This window comes from Eleutherodactylus coqui, chromosome 6 (assembly GCF_035609145.1).
Source record: "Eleutherodactylus coqui strain aEleCoq1 chromosome 6, aEleCoq1.hap1, whole genome shotgun sequence".
Taxonomy (NCBI): Eukaryota; Metazoa; Chordata; class Amphibia; order Anura; family Eleutherodactylidae; genus Eleutherodactylus; species Eleutherodactylus coqui.
In genome coordinates, this window is record NC_089842.1 from 50,817,610 (window position 1) to 50,837,836 (window position 20,227).

General features: G+C 43.8%; 1 protein-coding gene across 1 annotated transcript in view; it reads right to left on the reverse strand.

The window, feature by feature from the left end:
• Positions 1-502: 502 nt before the first annotated feature.
• TMEM88B (transmembrane protein 88B) overlaps positions 503-20,227 on the reverse strand; it is a 95,128-nt gene continuing 75,403 nt past the window's right edge. The window contains exon 2 of the mRNA XM_066606800.1: positions 503-3,487. Within this exon, the coding sequence (XP_066462897.1) occupies positions 3,218-3,487 (270 nt within the window). The 3' untranslated portion in view covers positions 503-3,217. The remainder of the gene's footprint in view (positions 3,488-20,227) is intronic.

Consider the following 20,227-nt stretch of genomic DNA (forward strand, 5'->3'; position numbering starts at 1 on the left):
CTCTGTTGTCAGAGACCTCTCCGGGATGTCACATACTGCAGTAATGGCTCTAGCCAGCAGATGGTGCCATTGTAAAATGGCAGAAAGAGAAAGCCCCCTAGGAAACCCTGAATCCAAAATGGGATTGCAAAGGGTTAAGTAGATGGACATGAACATCCAAGTTCACGGCATTCTTTTCTTCTACAAGAGGTGGGGAGGGTTTGAACTGTACAGGCACAGGACTCTATCACTTTTTATTTTTAGATGCTTCTACATCTGCTGACACGGTCGTAAAAAATATTTGCAATGGACCCCAGTTAAAAATAACAATGATTTATGAGCAAGTTTACTATGTTTTTTAGCCAGTTTTTATGGTTTGCTTTCTATAGATTATAATTTTCTTAGCCATTTATATTCATTTTCTTCAATAGTACATTTAGCTCTTTGGCCAACCAATCATTCGCAGACATGAATAATGCAGACATATAATGACAGGTATACAATGTTCTGTTTCATTGCTTATTTTGCTTTAATAAAGTATTACAATGCAATTTTGTGCTACTTCTGTGTGCTTTTACTTCAAGCTACAGCATAACATACCTTATATCAATACCACAGTGAAAAAGAAGAGATCTAGGTCTATACAATGTAGTATCTACCACTGGAAATGACTGTACAACCACTAATTACATATTACCTAGAGAATAAATATTATCTGAAGTCTTAAGAATGGGGATTTTTATGGTACATCATGGGCAATGAAAGAGTTAATCTCATCAAGACAACCCATCCCTCTACCCCTTTAGGGCACATGGTTGACATCCATGTGGCCCCTTGCTTGGGTTCCCACTTTAGAAGTCACAGCAAAGAGTCACTAAATAAAAGAACTGCTCCAACTTGGTTAACCCTAAACTGTCCTCATGCTACATGGCCAACCATCCATTTGAGCCAATTGTTTTAATGGAGACCATGTAATACTACATTACGGGGAAAACATACGACTAGGTAAAATTTCTTCAGTTGATGATGGCTGATGTCCAGGGGGTTCGAGACCTAGACCGTCAAGATGGTTGTGTTTAAGGAAGTCTTGTTGACACAACTCCTTTGAAAGGGCTTTTATAGTTTGACATCAATAGAGAACAATTGCTCATCGTAGCTAATATGAACTTCTATGTGGAGAGGACATTGTACAAGAGGCTCTTCGGACATGATTTTCCCATTCTTCTCTATGAAGGTATCCCATTTTTCTCACCCACTTATATTAGCATTTGCGCTGTATGTGAGTACTTTATGTGCTCTGTCATTTAAACCCTCATTAATATCTGGCACTTGACTATACTTCTTTGAAAATAATTGGGATATTACTGATGCTGCAATGCCAAAATGTACCTCTTCATGATGTAGTAGATGAAAGGGGTCCTCTATTACAGTTTTTCCCCTCCAAAATAAGCCCTACCATGAAAATAAGCTCTAGCCTGATTTTTCAGGATTTTCGGGGAGGCTTGAAATATATGCCCTATTCGAAAATAAACCCTAGCTGCATAATATAAAATAAAATAGGAATATGTTACCTAGCAGGCTCAGTCTTGGTCCTTCCCGCTGCTCTCCAGAGCCCTGACACGGTTCCTGCAGTCCTCGGCTGCCCACAAAAGAGTACTTCCTGGATTCATAAATCCCGCCTCCATGAAGCAATGGCTGTGATTAGTTCCTCGAGCGCTGCATTGATTGGCTATGCAGTGTGTGAAGAACCAATCACAGCCATCGCTTCGAGGAGGCAGGATTTATGAATTGGCTGAGCATGCGTAATACCCGGTTAAAAAAAAAAAACGCCTGTGGACACGCACCCTTAGAATTAAGTTTCCCATCTGGGCATAACAGTGGATATATAAATATATGCCACCTTAAGGGTGCGTCCACACGTAGTGGATCTGGTGGATGTCGGACAAAACTAATAGCAGCTCTTACAGTCAGTTAGATCAGGTTACATGGCTCACTGGTGAGGGAGTTTCCGGAGAGCCAAGAAGAAAGTGCTCTATGATGGCCACCTACCTTTCATAAGATTTGGTAGTAGGAGTGTAAGGAGTCTAGAAACTATTCATGCGCAGGCACCTTCTGCTATTTCTGTCCTGTTTTGGACTGGAGTTTCTTGGGTCCATTAAATTTTAAGGGTCCATTTGCTATCTATACAGAACATATGCATGTCCCACCAGAGCAAACATTATCCTGAAGACCCCCCTGCAATCTATATGGAACATGTACAGGTCCACATTTAATTACATTACAAAATTCTGCTTACATTTTAAGACATATCATCAGGTCTCATAGATTTGTGACTCAACCCATAAGAGGTAGACTATAGAAACAAGTCATTGGCTCCAAAGTCAACTTCAAATGGGTTTCTCTTCTGCAATACTTTACCTTTGGGGATCATTATTTTGGCAAAGGACCGGTTGCTTTTTTTATGGAGCAGTCTGCCCTTGTACAGGTTAAAGACCACTGCTATATGCTGATAGTCCCAGAAGGCTAGAATTGGGATATGGAAGAACTTAGTAATATTCGCTTTGTCCTAATTCTGCTTCTCTGTAGAGATTGCAAGGGGGACGGCAGGACAAGCTCTATCTGCAATCAGGCACTATCTCTGAACAAAGGCAAGATCGGGGTGGTGTACATATTAGAGACTAGTTCCTCTTCTTCATTTAAAAAGGTTTGGGATACCTGCCGATTAGCACCATGAAGGAACCACAGCAGATGTGTGAGGAATAAAAGAGATGCGGAACTCACAGCAAGTTGTGAGTCCCAGACGTTGGACATCCACCAAAAAAACGTTGATGGCCCACCTAAGGTAGACCGCCATTGTTAAAGTCCTGGTGAATCCATTAATCCTCTGGGGCATTATGGCAATATAGGACCCCCAACACCTATTATTGAGTGTAAATGTACCATTATATATAAGTATGTATACAATGATTTCACCAGTTGTCTTACTGGAGATATAAATAAAATAAATAAGTATATCCTAGGTTATAAACTGTACAACAATATGAGGTTATCACACTTTCAGGTTACAGTGGGCATGGGGCTGGCTATCCAATGAACTACAGTGTTAGTTTCAATGTATTGAATCAAATTCAATAGAACAAAAGTTCATTCAATGTTCTTGTATCTTCAGGCTCAGCTCTTCCACGGGCCATTGTTGTAGATAATAATTAAAAATTAGTAGCAGCAGTCTTATAAGCCATTATACCCAAGCCTTCACATGATTATTCCATTCCCTCACACAGCTACATAGCCCACCCTCATCATACCACCTCCATCGAACCCCCTTGTACAGAGCTCTGCTGTAAGGCTGGAATAGCATGAAGAGGCGTAGACGTCGGGCAAGACCGCAGTACACAGCCATGGCTAGCACGATGAGAGGAGACATCATAACAAAACCCAGGATGATAAGGGCAGAGGAGCTGTTGTCATCTAGAAGGGTCCTGCAGTAGGAGGCATCAGAATGTAGGACCTGGGTAAAAGACAAAAAAACAAAACTGAAGTTATTCTATGTCTGTTTTCACCTTTTGTATCTGAAGATTATTATTCCTAAAAGTTACCAAAAAAAAGTATGCATTAAAGTAAGTCATTAAAGGGGTTGTCGAGTTGTAAACTATTTATGGCCTATCCTTAGGACAAGCCATCAATAATAGATTGGCAAAGGTCCACCGCCGAGGATCCCCAGCAAATAGTAGTTTGCCAGGTTCTTGTACTCATGCACTGAGCTGATTTCTGCAGGAAGCACACAGCTCCGTTTCCACTAAAGTGGCCAGGATTGGTATTACAAGCAAAGTTACCATTCACATCAATGGGAACTTGGCCTGCAATACCAAACCTGGTCACTGCAATGGGAGCTGTGTGCTTTCTGCAGAAACCAGCTCAGTTCACAAGCACGCTTGCCCAACAAACAATACATAGGTAGGAGTTCTGGGTGGCAGATGCCCACTGATCTACTATTGATGGCTTATCCTGAAGTAGTTTACATCTGGACAACTTCTTTAAAGGGATTGTCCAGGAGGAGAATAAAGGATTTGGGGTTTTTTTTTTTCTAGAAACAGGGTCACACTTGTCCATGGGCCGTATTTGGTATTGTAGCTCAACCTTATTTACTTAAAGGGGTTTTACCATGAAAACCAGTTATACCCTATCCACAGGATAAGGGACAGCTCACTGATTGGTGAGGGTCTAACAGATGGCACTATCATCCCATTCATTTTAATGTGACCACCAGAGATAGCCTAGTTCAAGCACTCGGCTATCTCCAGCAGTCTCATTGACAGCGGCGGTCAAAGTCATTGGGCCCCCACCGATCAGCAGGTTACTGTATCCTCTATAATAGATTTGTAGATAAGGTTTATACAGAACCATGAAGGTGACTTGTGTCTGTGAAGTCGACTTAAGTACAAACTTTGTCCACGTCCCAATAATTACGAGGACTTCTCCTCTTAAAATGACAGGTTAGTATTTCACTGCGCCATTTTACTACCCAAACTACATTTGTAGTGATGGTGTAATGTATTCTGCATTAAATATGGATCCCGCCATAGTCGCAGCATTGATTCAGGAGATTTTCCAAGGTCAGTAGATAAAGGCGATGAATAAAATGGACTCTGCCCGGTCTACAGAGAGGCAGTAAGGGAACACATTCTGTGATCAGCCGTGCGAAAAATTACACAACCTGCAAGGCTTTAATATCGGAGCCTCTAAGTGCTTTTAAAGGTCAATTCCTCTTTGAACTATCACAAACCAACTTCTCTCCCCCACTGCACCTAAGTGACAATTTAGTATCACATTATTTTACAGGCAATTTTTCTTGTTTCCAAACAAAGTGGAAAGAAAAAGAATAAAACATCAGAGCCGTCATGGCTGGATATGTGCAGTATATGCTTCTTGCTGTCATACACCCACATTCTCGGCCCGCTGCAGCGCAGACAGATGGGATTTTTCCAGGACGGCAGATTTTACATTCACTAGAAATCAAGAGAAAAAGTCCTGCAGAGTGATTCAAAAATAGTTTAAACTGTAATCCAAAAATTCAGTTATGGAGACCCTCTGCTCCCGTGGAACGGGGAGATCTTGGGTCTCCATATTATCTGCTAAGGGTGGATTCAGACGACCGTATTTGTGTCATACGTAGAGAATAGAAGCCATTGATTTTAATGGGTTTGTTCTCATGAATTGGACCCATCTTTCTGCGTATTGCACAACCAAGGCTCCCATAGAAGTCTAAGAGAGGTGCACACAATACCTGTACAAGTGCGCAATATGCTGCTCAAGACTGCGGGGAAAACACAGCATCACTTTAGGCTAAATAGCCTTTTAAATCAGGGTGGGGGAATTTTTACGCTTGCATGTGAACATGTGTAGTGCCCCAGAGTTAGACACTGCAAAAGTAATGGGGTCACTTTTATTGAAATATGTGTGTACTACTTTAAGAATGTTAAATATTTGTTTTCCATTCATATGCTGCTTGGTAATTCACTCTGTACCTTATTGGCTATTCTGGTAGCAAGAAAATAGCTTTTCTGTGATTGGAGGATGAGTTCTCCGCACGGGTTGGTTGAGAGAAATCAGGTAAAAGAGAGAGGAGTGGCAGTAGGGAGTGAACTAAGTCAAGAGATGTAGTTGAGTCGTTGAGGAGAGAGGAAGCAAGAAGCAAGAGCAGCAGAGAGAAAAGCCAGTATGGTGAGAAGGAAGGAGTGTGAGTACACAAAAAGTCAGTTATATCAGTTTATGCCATAATAGAAGAAAGTAATGTAAACCGTTTTGGGGAAGGGCAACAGAAGAAGAAAGGAGAGTTATATTTGAAGGAAAAGAGGAAGAGAGCAGCGGAAGGGCAAAGCGGAGTGTACAGTAGCAGTTCCTATAATTTTCATTTTGTCATAGAGCCCAAGCATATAGATGTGGTCCCTGTACTTACCAGCAGTTATCTACCTCAGAGTAAATCCATTATGCAAATAAATCATTTTTACTGTGTAAAGTTCATCCTGACTCCCCTTCTCACCACTTTACCATCTGTACTGAAGAGTACCACACCACATTGTAGGGAAAATGGTTTACTCACCTCTTGGATCACTGACCTCTCTTTCAGGAAATGGGCACCAAACGTGTAGAAACACTCCAGAGACTCGTGTTTCTTTTTATTCTGGTGCCTGATAGTTTTATTCCACAACACAGTAAACGTGTACAGGGTACACAACCCACAGGGTCTCCATCACTAACCCCGCCTGGAATGTATGGAGGGTGTCCTCCTCTATCAGGTAAAGGGCCCAAACTGGTCCGTGCCGGACCTCAGGCTCCCAGTCCTGATGGCTGCTCTTACAGCCTCTCTGGCTAGCAGCCAGCTTTCTTCCCCCTGAGTGTGGCAGGAACTGATTCTTTTATCTCACCTCCTGCCACACCCACAGGTATCTCTCTCTGCAGATATCAGAATGCCTGTCTATCACGCTCCGCAGGCCATTCTGTACACTGTACTCCTATACCAATATTACTTTAAATTTATTCATTTTTATTATTTTGTCTGGAATAGGTTTTTGACCCATATACAAATGGTGTCATGAACTTGACAACTTTATCACCGCCATACCCTGCCCGACTTACAAGTAGCATCATACAAAAGAATAAGACACCAAACTAGAGAACCATTCACACTGTTAGCAACTTACAACCACAGTTTGGGAGGTGGAAGCAGTAGAGCCACTAGTCTCTGTACTGATTGTACTTTTTTTTTTTTAGTGCAACGCAGTCCTAGCTGTATTATAATCTGCCGGTCTACCAAAAGTCCTGACTTTCATTAGCTTGAAGCTTGTAGGCTCTTATGCAAAATCTGCAACAAGACCTTCCACCTATAATGTGTTGTCTATAATCCGGTGTCTTCTTATGCGGCAGAGGGTCTTCAGTGTCCCTCAGCCACCAAGACCCATGTACATCTGGAACCTCTGCACCACCTACAGCTATGCACCTGTACTTTACTATTAAACAGCCCAGCTCTTTATATGTGAAGAACGAGTCTCTGTCATTCAATAATAAGATGCCGGGCACGTTCGTAGTATCAGAGCTCTTACATCATGAAGGCAAGAATAGGCTGTGAACTTAAATACACTCAAGCTTCCCCTGCAGCTATGAATGTGTACAGTGTCTCTAGACAGTGATATTCACTCTCATTCATCTCCACCGCGGGGAATTTCTCTCACTGAGAACATGAAATATAAAAGTTAATTACTTCTCTAATCTGAAAAATGTCATATTTCTGTCATTAATACATATTGTCATGAACGTGTCCACCCATATTGTTATATGAGCGGCAGTGAGTACTTCACGGCCAAGAAAGCAGCAGTAATTAAATTAGCACAAAATGCAAAAAAGCTTATTAATGGAGAAAGACAGAATCAGTGTAAAAATAAACCACATCCATTAAAAATAAAATCTTTTGAATTACTTGTAAGCTTTGCCGTGTAGACTGGGATAATATGGGCAGAGTCATTTCATTATCACTCATTTCAGTGGCCATAAAGTGCATACCGTCTGCTGTATTGTCAATACAGATAAAACAGGAAGGAACCGTATCCACTTTACCAACTGAAAGGTTTTAAAAATAAGGAATATATAGCTACAACATTTTAAAAAGTAAACATGATTTCTCTTCTCGTACATGTTATAAATACTGGTTTATTTTTACACGAAAATCACTGCCAGCGGCCATACTTAATGATATACTGATACAAAGACAGGTATAGACATCACATCCCTGCAGACAGGCAAATTGCTATAAGGAGGAGATTGAACTGGTGTAAAATATTGATGAGCAGCCACTCACATACCTACCACATATTGGTGTGTGTGGGGGGGGGGGGTGGATGCCTAATATTATACTTGCACATAGATAAAGCATATAAAGGGTGCCAGTCCCACTGATATATGAAGTGCACCATGCAGGCTTACAGCCTATTAATGATGGCACATAGGATTCAGCCCGGCAGGTTGCCCTGCACCTCAAAAGTGAACCACACTGGACTTACACCCCAGGCTTCTCCAGCGTTTAAACCCAGATTGCTTGTTGCAAAAATAAAGATAAATATAAGCCCGGGGTGTCAGTCCAGTGATAGCCTCTCTGGCAGGGGCGTAACTATAGAGGATGCAGGGGATGCGGTTGCACCCGGGCCCAGGAGCCTTGAGGGGGCCATAAGGCCTCTCTTCTCCATATAGGGAACCCAATACTATGAGTAAAGCATTATAGTTGGGGGCCCTATTACAAGTTTTGCATTCGGGACCGGGAGCTTCAAGTTACGCCTCTGCTCTTTGGGTATTCCAGTCCTCTCATTCCATGTATTAGTTTAGTTGCCCTTCTTTGAACCCCCTCCAGCACTGCAACATCTTTCCTGAGCACCGGTGACCAGAACTGTGCACAGTATTCCATGTGAGGCCCGACTAGTGCCTTATATAGTGGGAGGATAATGTTCTCCTCCCTCGCCCCTATACCTCTTTTAATGCACCCCAAGACTTTATTTGCTTTTGCAGCAGCTGACTGGCATTGATTGCTCCAAGTAAAGTCTACAGTCCACTAGTACCCCCAGGTCTTTTTCCATATCACTTTCCCTAGTAGTATCCCATCCGTTCCTCCTGCCCATGTGCATAACCTTACATTTATCTACGTCACTTTTATTCCTTGCTTTGCAAGTAAATACTATTTATTTTGGTTACTCCATCTACTACATTGTATCACTGCAACGCTATTCTAGCGATCAGAAAAGGAAAAGTTGGAGTTGAAGAATGAGGAATGACAATCGATAAATGTAGATCAGAATGTAAATGTATGACGGGTCTAGAGTCCCAGCTGTCACCCACATGTCCAGCCATAGTCATATATTCATACAAGTTAATAGATCAATGAGAGGAGTAATCAAACTAGTTTTATCAGAGCAGGAATGAGTTTATCATCTCCCGGGAAAACAAGAGTTTCTTTTCTTCCATTTGATTCCATCACAAAATTGCCTGTAATGGTCCTGAGCCTTACAGATGGCTGGGCTTTGTATTATCCCAGGGACACAAATACCAGCCACACTGTTAGATGATGGAATGGAGGTTTTCTGTTCTCTATTTTAGTCATTACATCTAAAAGCCCAGAAGATGAAAGTGCTAAGAGAGCCGGAGAGCAGTTTGTGCCTGGAACGTGTACAATGACTTCTGAGTCTGATCAGTATCAACAGCGGGGTCAGAGGGTCCTTATTGTGTGACGGATCGTAATAGTGACATTACCCCGTGCTTTCTGATGGCAGTGCCACAATAGCAAGTAAACATTCCTTATATCAGTCATCAATTGCACAAATACACAAGGAACATTCTGGGGAGTCTTTGTAATATTCCGTTCCTAAAACTCCTGTGTATATTGTACCTTGTCGAAGGAAAGTCTCCTATTGTTGAAGTCAGCTTTTATACAAGGCCAGAGAGGGCACATAGGGAACATGCCCTAGGGCCTCCACCACCTTGAGGATCTAATTAGTCTTTACCAACCTGCCCAGACTCTTATGATTCTCCTTTGCCAGGCATTTTGCAGTCATACTGTGGGCATTACTTGTAAGCATAGTGTATGCACTGCTCACCTCTAGGACCCTACCTCTTGGGGAATAGGGGTCTCCTGATGGTTCTTTTCGACAATCCTGATCAGATGAGAATAGATGGAGATATGGCTACGCATGCGTGTTACTCACATTCTTGATATCCAAGTGAGTCTCTAGCTCGATTGTCTCCATGACTCGTATAGAGAGGGCCATGTGCATGTGTGGCCACCTTTCATATATGTGGCTGCAATACGGAGTCAAGTTGGGTCTGTGTCGCAAAGGGGAGATGAGGGGGCACACACAATTTTAATCCAGCACTGCTTATATACATTGAGAACTTTTATGGCATACAAAGAAGGAACCTCATAGCTTTAACCACAGCCTCCATTACTGTATGGTTTTGGTTTATTCAGTACCAATTCTCCTTTATGTGCCCTACTTCCTTCCAATCCCTTGTAGGACAGATGCGACCGGACCCTTGGACTGGTTTTCATCTACATAGTTAACATTGAAGGTCCTACGGAAAAAAGGAGCCCCGCACAGGAGCTTATTTCCCCATGATTATTAGAACCCTTAACAGATGCAGATCCTGCTGGGGCCCCTAACAATTCAGAGACATTGCCCTGGTGCGTCCCTGGATATCGACAGTGGTGGGCGCACATGTACATGACGGCACTCTTCAGTTCATTGGGAACCATCAGAGATAGCCAAGTTCAAGCGTTCAGCAATCTTTGGTGGTACCATTGAAATGAAGGGCTTAGTGTCATGCAGAGATGACCAAGGATGTTAAAGTTTTGGGATACGTTATGGCAATTTCTCTAGACTGATATGGTCCCAATGGTCGGACCCTCTTCAATCAGCAAGTTATCCCCTATTCTATAGAGAGGAGATAACTTGTTGAGATGGAAATACCAGTTTAACATTGTTTAGGTATGGCAGCATAAATACAGCCATTGACTGTCACTTGGGGAATTGAGGAAGGTTTTCATAGGTGGGTCGGTTTTGAAGCTTTTGTTATGGAGTCCATAATTCCTAGCTATGCCTGTACTTCACATGATGTTTCCGTTGGATTAACCAAAGTAATAGTAGGTAGTCTCAACACTGTGGCATGACTGGTCAAGGCTACATGTGACAAGGGCCACCATGTTGCTCTAGCATAAGAACACTATATAATGTGCGTTCCTTGTAGTTTGTTACTTTTTTAGTATTTTTTGTATATACCTTCAATAAATTATTTCATCCTGCTTGTACAAACACTACGACAAGTGATAAAAACCATGAAAAGCCGACGCCTATGGGAAAGGTAAACCCTAAAACGCGTTCTGTAGTAAATGCATTGCCCGCATGTCGCTCCAACTAGCTTTTTGTATTCAACAAGTGTTCCTGTGTTTTCTATTTAGTCAGTAATTGGTTTTGCTGATGCAGATATAACTATAGAACTATCATCACTACTATTATAAAGATCTTCCCTGGGATTAGAGAAAGTCAAGGTTACAACAGCTGCTTCATGCCCCCAGGACTCCTCTTCTAGAAGCAGTCGAGAAAATGTTTATTTGCAGTGTTAATAGGTGATCAGGACCTGCTGATTGCTTGGAGACACTGGGAAGCCCGGCCTAGAAGAAGTTAGTCCTGCTTACAAAGTAATAAAATGTAGATTGTTTTGGGAACTTCCACATGGGACAGAATAGGACGCACAATGCATCGCAAGCCGCGGTAAATTCCGAGAACTGACTGTGGCATTTAAAGGGTTAAAGCTAGTTTCACACGGGCAATCGCGATTTTACCGCAAGAAAATTGCGCCAAAATTGCGTCTTTGTTCCAGCGATCTTTGGGCGTCAGCAATCCTTCTTTTTTAAAAATGATCTCACATCGCATTCCTGCCGCCCGCGATGAAAAAGCACAATTTTTTTTTAGCGCGAAAGTCAATATGAGTTTCCAATGTTAAAATCGCAAAGCAAGTTTGTTGTGTTGCGATGAAATAAAAAGGAGGCTCCATAGGGAAACATAGGAGATTAAAAAAAAATAAAAAAAATCGCACATCGCAGAAAGATAGAGTATGTCGCAATTTTTTTGTGCTCTCAACATCGCATTAGTCAAAACTTCACAGATGGGAAGGAAACCATTGTAAATCATTGGTTTCATAACATGCTTTTTTTACTGACTCTCGCATCACGTGAAAATCACGTGATTTTCTCGCCCGTGTGAAGCCACCCTGACAGCTTTTAGCGCTGATCAAGACTCTTGCTGATTGGTATCGGCCGTTAGAGACAGCTGGCTTCCGATCCAGTTCCATACAAACTCTAATCCTCCATGACGTTGTTGTACACCATGAGCATTAAGGAGTTATAAATATAGGTTTTAATGCTAATTCTGTGTCTGCAGGTGAAAAGAGCCTATAAAAATGACTATTTTCATTATCAGATGTATTCACATGCGGTACCTTCCAACAATCCAGTAAAGAGGCGGGCGTATGTACAATGGGGTGTTACTGTGCAGTTTATTTATTTTAGTAGTTTACAGAAAGCATATATATATATATATATATATATATATATATATATCCTTTTATTGTCTCCATTGGCGCTCACAGCTCTAAGTTCACCTATTAGTATGTTTTAGAGCATCGGAGGAAACCTACAAAAATACAGGCAGAACTTATAGATTTGAACCCAGGACCTCAGTGCTGAAAGATAACAGTGCTAACCACTGAGCAACTATGTTGCCCTAAGTGCTGAAAGTTGGTCAGAGTGCTGTAAACAACATTAAAAAAGCAATACTCACCTCGCTTCTATCAGTGCCTGGTCCCCCTCTACTTTCTACTTCCTGCTGCAGCGAGCCAGCAATGATGTCTACGACACCAGTGATATATAACTGCTGCAGCTAATCACCGCTGCCGCTGTGGTCACATGTCCCTGTGCCGGGATGTCATCGCTGCTGCAGTAGAAGTGGGAGAGCAGCGGGGGAACAGGTACTGGTGGAACAGGAGCCGCGGGGATTCGGGTGAGTTAAGTATGATTTCCCTTATGCTTTTACTGTATTCTGACCTGCTTTGAAAAATGATTACTTATCCGGATAACTACTTTAAATGCAGTGGCGTAACAAGAAAATATTCGCCCACACTTACCATGTTCCATTTATAAAAATGGCATTTGTTCATGTGGCAAAGGGGCCTTTGGGCCCTCTCAGGTAGATAGTTCTGTTAAGGTCTGCTATCTTTGTGCCTCTTATAGCTATACCCCTGCTTAAAAGTCCCATGATTTGGGATTCAAATGAGCAGTGGTGGACTGGGGTGCCTAGAGCCCACCGGTAAAATTCCATTTGGGGGCCCATTAACCGTCTGAGATGCTTTATGCAGCCTATCAATATGTAGCGCAGTGAGTGCACCCCTCCTGTTGTGGGTGAGAGGTTGGGGGACCACTCCTGGCTCAGAGCCCACTTGTTGGTTCACCTGTTCTCCACTGAGCCTGCAAATATATATATATATGGTGAAGGGCATATCTATAGGGGATGCAGAGAAGGTTTCCATTGCACCTGGGCCCTGGAGCCCAAATAGTCCCTTAGTCCTGTAAAGGTAGACCATAAATGAATTATGCGGAGCCCCGTAAAGATTTTGCTGTGTGGTCCAGGAGCTTCAGGTTATTCCTCTGGTTGTTGTATTTATGTTATTTGATGTATAAGACAAATGTTTGACAGTTATTTGCTGAAAAGTGACTTTGCGCCATTAATAAACCTATTACATGGCCTGGAAGTTTAATCCCTTAACACCACAGGACGCAAGTTTACATCCTGGCTGGGGGGCACTTAACACAACAGGACATAAACTTACATCCTGTGGATGGCATGGGTTCAGAAATCAGCCTGCGCCTTCCCGCAGTGGGAGCCGGCTGTGACTGATAGCCAGCCTCTGCTATAACAGCGGGGGTCGATGAGAACAACAATTCACTTTTTTTTAAAATTATTTTATTTTTATTTTTATTGAAGAAATGTTTTTTCTTTCCAAACAATAAACCAATAACGAACAAAAGAGGCACATTTCCAGAACTATGCATACAGTTCAAAATACATAGCAATTATTGAAACATGTGCCATACATGTAGTGGCCCGAAATGCATATATCTGGCACTCCATAATTGTCTTGTCATGTTTTCAGTGTGGATGCTCTGTGCAAATTGTCTTGTCACTAGTTATGTTTATTGCACACCTGCAGCATGGAAGAGGTTAATGTCTGGAAATGTAATCGTTTTCGTGTATCCAATGTTGTCACGTGAGTATGAAGGATATATGTGATTGTAAGGTGCAAGTGGGAGTTCTTCTTGTTCTTGGTCTGGCTTGTCTTCACTAGTCTGGGAGAGGTGTTTGGAGTGTGAGTACCAGCCATATGGGGGGTATCTTCAACCCTCATGTTGGTGAAGAATGGAAGCTGAAGAGAGGCACCCTGGAAGTCCAGGCCAAGGAGCTCTACCCTGAAGAGAGTGGAGAGAAGTAGAGAGAGAGTCCGTCGTGTGGTGTTCAAAGTCTTCAGTAATGAGTGTGTGTTCAGTGGAGTGTTCTTGTCCTCCTCCGGAGTGTGTGTGTGTCCAGGAGCAGAGTCATACAGATAACTTGGACTCTAGGCCCGGTTGCATCCTGTTTTCCTCCCTGACCTCCTCAATTGTTTTCCTGCACTAGTGTGTGAATTTATCTATGGACTGTAATCCCATGTCAAGGTGTCTTCTATCAGTAAAGTTCTGGTTGCTGATCTTTCCCGGCAACTGAGTGGTTTCAAGTTATTCCATGTGTGTGGACTCTATTATTTCATGTCGGATGCACCGCGGAGTAAGGAATGGTGGTGTCACCCGTGACAAAATCTGTAGTTTAGTTACTCAAGTTTATTCAGGTAACCGCTACACCAGCATTGCCTGGAGAGGCCTCTCAGGGCATTGGCAAAGGGTCACACGCGTCCTTCAGAAGAGGAGTTGGTAGTGCCATCGTAACATCCCTAACAGCTACCCCGCCATCTCCTCAGTGGTGTGCCTTGCGCCTCGGTGGCTGCATACACTACATGCAGACTCAGGCAGATTCATGACCGCCCATTTATCATTGTGTCCAGCAGGCCTGGTGCAGGCAACCACCTACTGCCAACAAGGCAACTGACCCCAAAGCATCAACTATATAGGGTTTAATGTAATATAGTCTAGCCATGTTGGGATATCTGGAAAGCATCAGTGACAGATCTATGAGAATAAATTTCTTCCAGATGGAATGTTTGGGTTATGGAGTTTATGACCTCTGAAATTGAGGGAGCCCCCTCAGATCTCCAGTGTCTAGTGATCATCATTAACCAAGATGCCAGGATAATATGTAAAGTGAGAACTGAGTAAAAAGGGGATAGCTTGTTTGTTTGTAAAAAAAACAGAGAGCCCGCTCCGGGTCCAGAGACACAAATTGACGTGTCGCATTATATATAAAGTCAAAGACCATATTCCAGAAGAACGTATAACCAGACACAACCACCACATGGGAAAGTATGTGCCCTCCAGGCCACACACCCTCCAGCACATCTCAGGAATCAATTTATTCATTCTAGCAAGCCTAGCCGGCATCAGGTACCAATGTAGAAATATCTTCTGCGAAGACTCCCGATGTTCAATACTATGAGAGCCTTTCTTAGTCCAGGAGAGCCCCGATTTCCATTCCTCCAGACTGAATTGTTGATTAAAGTCTTGTTCCCACACTGTCATATGAGAAGACTTACTTTGAGAGTCCAGGGAGAAGGAGTCCTCGTAGAATGTGGATATGCCTTTAGATTAGTGTTTCTCAACTCCAGTCCTCAGGAACCACCAAAAGGTCATGTTTTCAGGATTTTCTCAGTATTGCACAGGTGATGTAATTATTGTCAGTGCCTCAGACATTGCCACAGGTGTTCTTACCATAGGATATTCTGAAAATATCACCTGTTGGGGGTTCGTGAGCAGTGGAGTTGAGAAACACTACTTTAGATGAGCTCGTAGGGAGTGAGAAAAAGATGAAAGCTGAGTTAGGAAATATGAGCTTCTGCACATCTCGAGACTGCAGAGCATATCTTAAGCTTAAGTGAGCAAAACTTAACTTACTAGGTAGTTGCAATGCCTGATATAATATGAGAAAATCCATCACAGAATTATCCTTGTATAGGTCTCCAATTTTTTTAATGCCTTGAGTCCCCTAGGACCCGAAATCAAAATCTCCAGGGATGAAAGAAAGGAAACGCAGGAGAAGGACTGAGATTGGAACCAACAGTGATGATGTAGAGACAAATTGCTTCTAACTAGAAACCAAGATTTGGAAGCTTGGATGGGTGTGTGGCAGCAAGGAGGAGGGCTTTGTCCCGAAGAGAGAGATCAGAGAAGCACCTAATGTTGCTGCCTCCATGGAAACCCTTATTCTGTGCAATGTTTGTTTGTTTTTTTTTAAACTACATATTTAGTATCATTGTATCAATAACGACCTGTATAATAAATTGAACATACTATTTATCTTACAAAAAAGAAGGCTGAGAGGAGACTTAAAGGGGTTGTCTCGCGAAACCAAGTGGGGTTATACACTTCTGTATGGCCATATTAATGCACTTTGTAATATACATCGTGCATTAAATATGAGCCATACAGAAGTTATTCACTTACCTGCTCCGTTGCTAGCGTCCTCGTCTCCATGGTTCCGTCTAAATTCGCCGGCAGCTTGCTTTTTTAGACGCGCTTGCGCAGTCCGGTCTTCTCCTTTCAGCACGAGCCGCTTCAGTGTGCTCCCCGCTACAGCTCTTCTGCGCATTCGCAGATGAGCTGTCACTGCTCGGGAGCGCGCTGGAGCGGCCATTCTGTACCATCCTCTGTTAGAGGAAGGTGCAGAGCCGCCCAGCTGTCCGGAGAAGCCGCCCAGCTGTCCTGCCGTCCAGTTGTCCTGCCGTCCAGGTAAGTGATGGGCCGGGGGGGCTGCCGCTGCGCCAGGGGGGGGGGGGCTGTCGCCGCTGTCGCTGCGATGGGGGGGGCTGTCGTCGCTGCGATGGGGGGGCTGTCGCTGCGCCGGGGGGGGGGCTGCCGCTGCGATGGGGGGGCTGTCGCTAGGCCGGGGGGGGGGCTGTCTCTGCGATGGGGGGGCTGTCGCTAGGCCGGGGGGGCTGTCGCTAGGCCGGGGGAACTAGCGCTGGGCCAGGGGGGTAAGTGATGGGTCGGGGGTGATGTTCACTGACAGGTGAAGGCCCCGGAGCCCAGCACTGGGCTCCGGAACCTAGCGCTGGGCTCCGGGGCCTTCACCTGGGCTCCGGAACCTAGCGCTGGGCTCCGGAACCTAGCGCTGGGCTCCGGGGCCTTCACCTGGGCTGAGGGTCTAGCGCTGGGGAGCCGGGAGCGTAGCGCTGGGTAGCCGGGAGCGTAGCGCTGGGGAGCCGGGGGCTAGCGCCGGTTACCTGCTGCCTGGCGGTGGGTGACTGGTCGGCGGCTGCGGGGCGTCTGGTCGGCGGCTGCGGGGCGTCTGGTCGGCGGCTGCGGGGCATCTGGTCGGCGGCTGCGGGGCGTCCGGTTGCCATGGAGACACAGCTGGCAGCGTCTCGGGAGCGCGCACGTCGGGCTGCAGCGAGCGACGGGGAAAGAGCCGGCGGCCATCTTGGGGAAACTTTTATAAGTTGCTGAAACGCTGGAACGGTAAGTACAAACCAGCTAGGAAAGTCATTTACAGGGGTAATTAGTAATGTATGTTTAATTAGGGGGACTGGGCAAAAAAAAAAAATCACTGCTTCCTCGGGACATCTCCTTTAATAGCTGTCAGCAAATATCTGAAGGGCTGTCACAGTGCAGAGGGATCAGCCCTATTCTCATTTGTACAAGAAAAGACCAGAAGCAATGGGATGAAACTGAAAGGGAGGAGACACAGATTAGATATTAGAAAAAAACTTTCTGACAGTGAGGGTGATCAATGAGTGGAACAGGTTACCATGGCAGGTAGTGAGTTCTCCTTCAATGGAAGTGTTCAAACAAAGGCTGGACAGACATCTGTCTGGGATGATTTAGTAAATCCTGCACTGAGCAGGGGGTTGGACCCGATGACCCTGGAGGTCCCTTCCAACTCTACCATTCTATGATTCTGTCCTGTATGGTTAAATCCTTAATTGAGATGAGCGAACGTGCTCGTTTAGGACAATTACTGCCTGCTCGGCCGAAAAGATTTGGGGGGGTCAGGGGGGTAACAGGGGGGAGCTCTCTCTCTCTTCCCCCCCCACTCCTCACCGCAACCCCCACTCACCTCGGCGCCCCCCGAATCTTTTCGCCTGATTAGGCAGTTACTCGAAAAAAGCGATGGTCAATCGAGTAATCGCTCTAAACGAGCACGTTCGCTCATCTCTAATCCTTAAACAAATTAAACTAAAAACCCAAGGTAAAATGCTTATTTTGTTAATTCTGCCTCCCATAAAACTAATTAAAAGTGATCAAAAAAGCCTTATGTACCCCAACATGATACTAATAAAAGCTACAGTTTACCACTAGAGATGAGCGAGCACGCTCGGATAAGGCAGTTATCTGGCAGATCTCTCTCTCCCATACCCCCTTCCACCCCCCCCCCCCCCGAGCCTGCTTGGACAAGAATGCAGTTACTCGAGAAGAGTGATGCTCGCTCAAGTAACTGCCTTATCCGAGCGCTCGCTCATCTCTATTTACCACGCAAAAAAACAAGCCCTCATATGGCCATGTCAATGCAAAAATGTAAAAGTTATGGCTTTTTAAAAGTGGAGATAACCCCCCCACCCCCCCCCACCCCCAAAAAAATCGTTGTGTCCTCATGGCCAAAATAGACCATGTCCTTAAGGGGTTACCCATGTCACTTTTTGAAATATATAGTTGGTATAAAAATTTCTACCACGCTGTACCGGACTGACATTTTGACGGTTATTGTGTAATTATGACAGCTGTTGCTTTAACAAGTGAGCGTGTGATTCCAGTTATAGGACTGCATAGACTGATGTTTTGCTAAGTTTGTATACAAACTTGAAACTTTTACTGAAAACTAAAAAATATGTATCAAAAGGTAAACAAGGTGATGGAAGTGTATCTGAGGGAACAGACAAAAAAAGAGGAAACCTGAATGTTGAAGATGTTCCTTCCACTAGGTAACGCTGCCGCTCCCCCAATGCACCACAAAGCACCTCGGATTGCTTTGAACGCAGCCACAAAAGAGAAGCACACCTCTGATTTTGTTATGACTATGGGGGTGACATGCTGAGACACTGAGGGATTGATGTCACCATGTCTACTGAATATTTACGTGTACAGGAGTAAACTAAGAAGTTTCTTGCTGCTGTTGGAGAGAGAGATGAGATGGGAATCTGGAACATAATTATATATAATTATACAAACAGACAGATACATAGCTAGGGCATATCTACCATAGGGGTGGACCATTTGGCTGCTATGTGGCTTCTGGACAAGGGTGACCCAGCAATTTGCTCAAGGGTCATGGAATGTCATCGGCTTTGAGGTGAAATAGCCACCAATAGCAAAGAAGCAAATTTTGTTCTATGGGTCAAAATAGTATTTGCCGCCTTACATCAGACATATTTTATGACTTGAGGAGGTTTCTGAACCTTTACAATTGCAATCAAAATTATTCATCCCACATTATAAATTAGGATTATTTGCCAAATTTACAATCTTGCGGCTACTTACAAAAAAAAAACAATCAAACAAGAACAATTTAAATAGCTCTAATAACTAATAAAATAAGTGATTTCACCCAAATCAATACAAAATGCCACTTTTAATGACTACTGCAGTCTCACAATTATTATACCCTCTGCACACATTTAAAAATCAAGAGTATTCTTAATCGTACCTGATGCAACTAATCAAGAGCTTTATTAGTTGCACCAAGTGTGTTCGAGATAGAATACATCAAATACCTGCACTTGCTAGGGCTTTGCTGACTGTTGCTTTTGAATGCATGTAAAAAATAGGGCTAAGTAAAGAGAGACCTTTTTGAGAGCCCCATAAGGTAGTGCCTGTCAAACTGATTATAGTGACTTGTCTGCTGTGTGGATCTGTGCAGCAAGTTTGAAAAAAAAAACATTTTATTAGTAGCAGAACATGCATGATGGACTACTTAAAGTAGTCCTAGATATTCAGGTACTGCAGACTAGTCCCATCCACTTGGCCCTCCAGCCATTGATAGACTTCTGTCTGTCTATTACTGTTTACAGAGAGAGCTGACAATCAGTGGCTGGAGGGCGGGGTGGTGTGACTAGGCTGCAGCTCAATAATATGCAGGACTAGTCCTGTGTCTGGCAGCTAATAATAAAATGCAAGTTCCTCCAAAACTACTGCACAGATACATAGAGCACAACAATCATTGTGACAGGCTCTAGCGTACGGTGCTTTCAGTGAGGGCTGCAGAAAGATGGTGATAGATTCCCTTTAAGAGGAGATATTGTTGCCTTGCACATAGAAGGAAAAGGATGCAAAAAGATAAGAAATGCACTGAATGTTGGAGGCATAGCTCAGAAGTTTGAATATAATGGAACACTGGCTACACTACCTGGATGTGCCAGAAAGAGGAAGCTATCACCGGCTGCCACCTGATTCCTGAGGAGACATCATCAACCCCTGAGTGACTGCAATAGACCTGCAGCAAGATTTGGTGGCAGCAGGCACTGA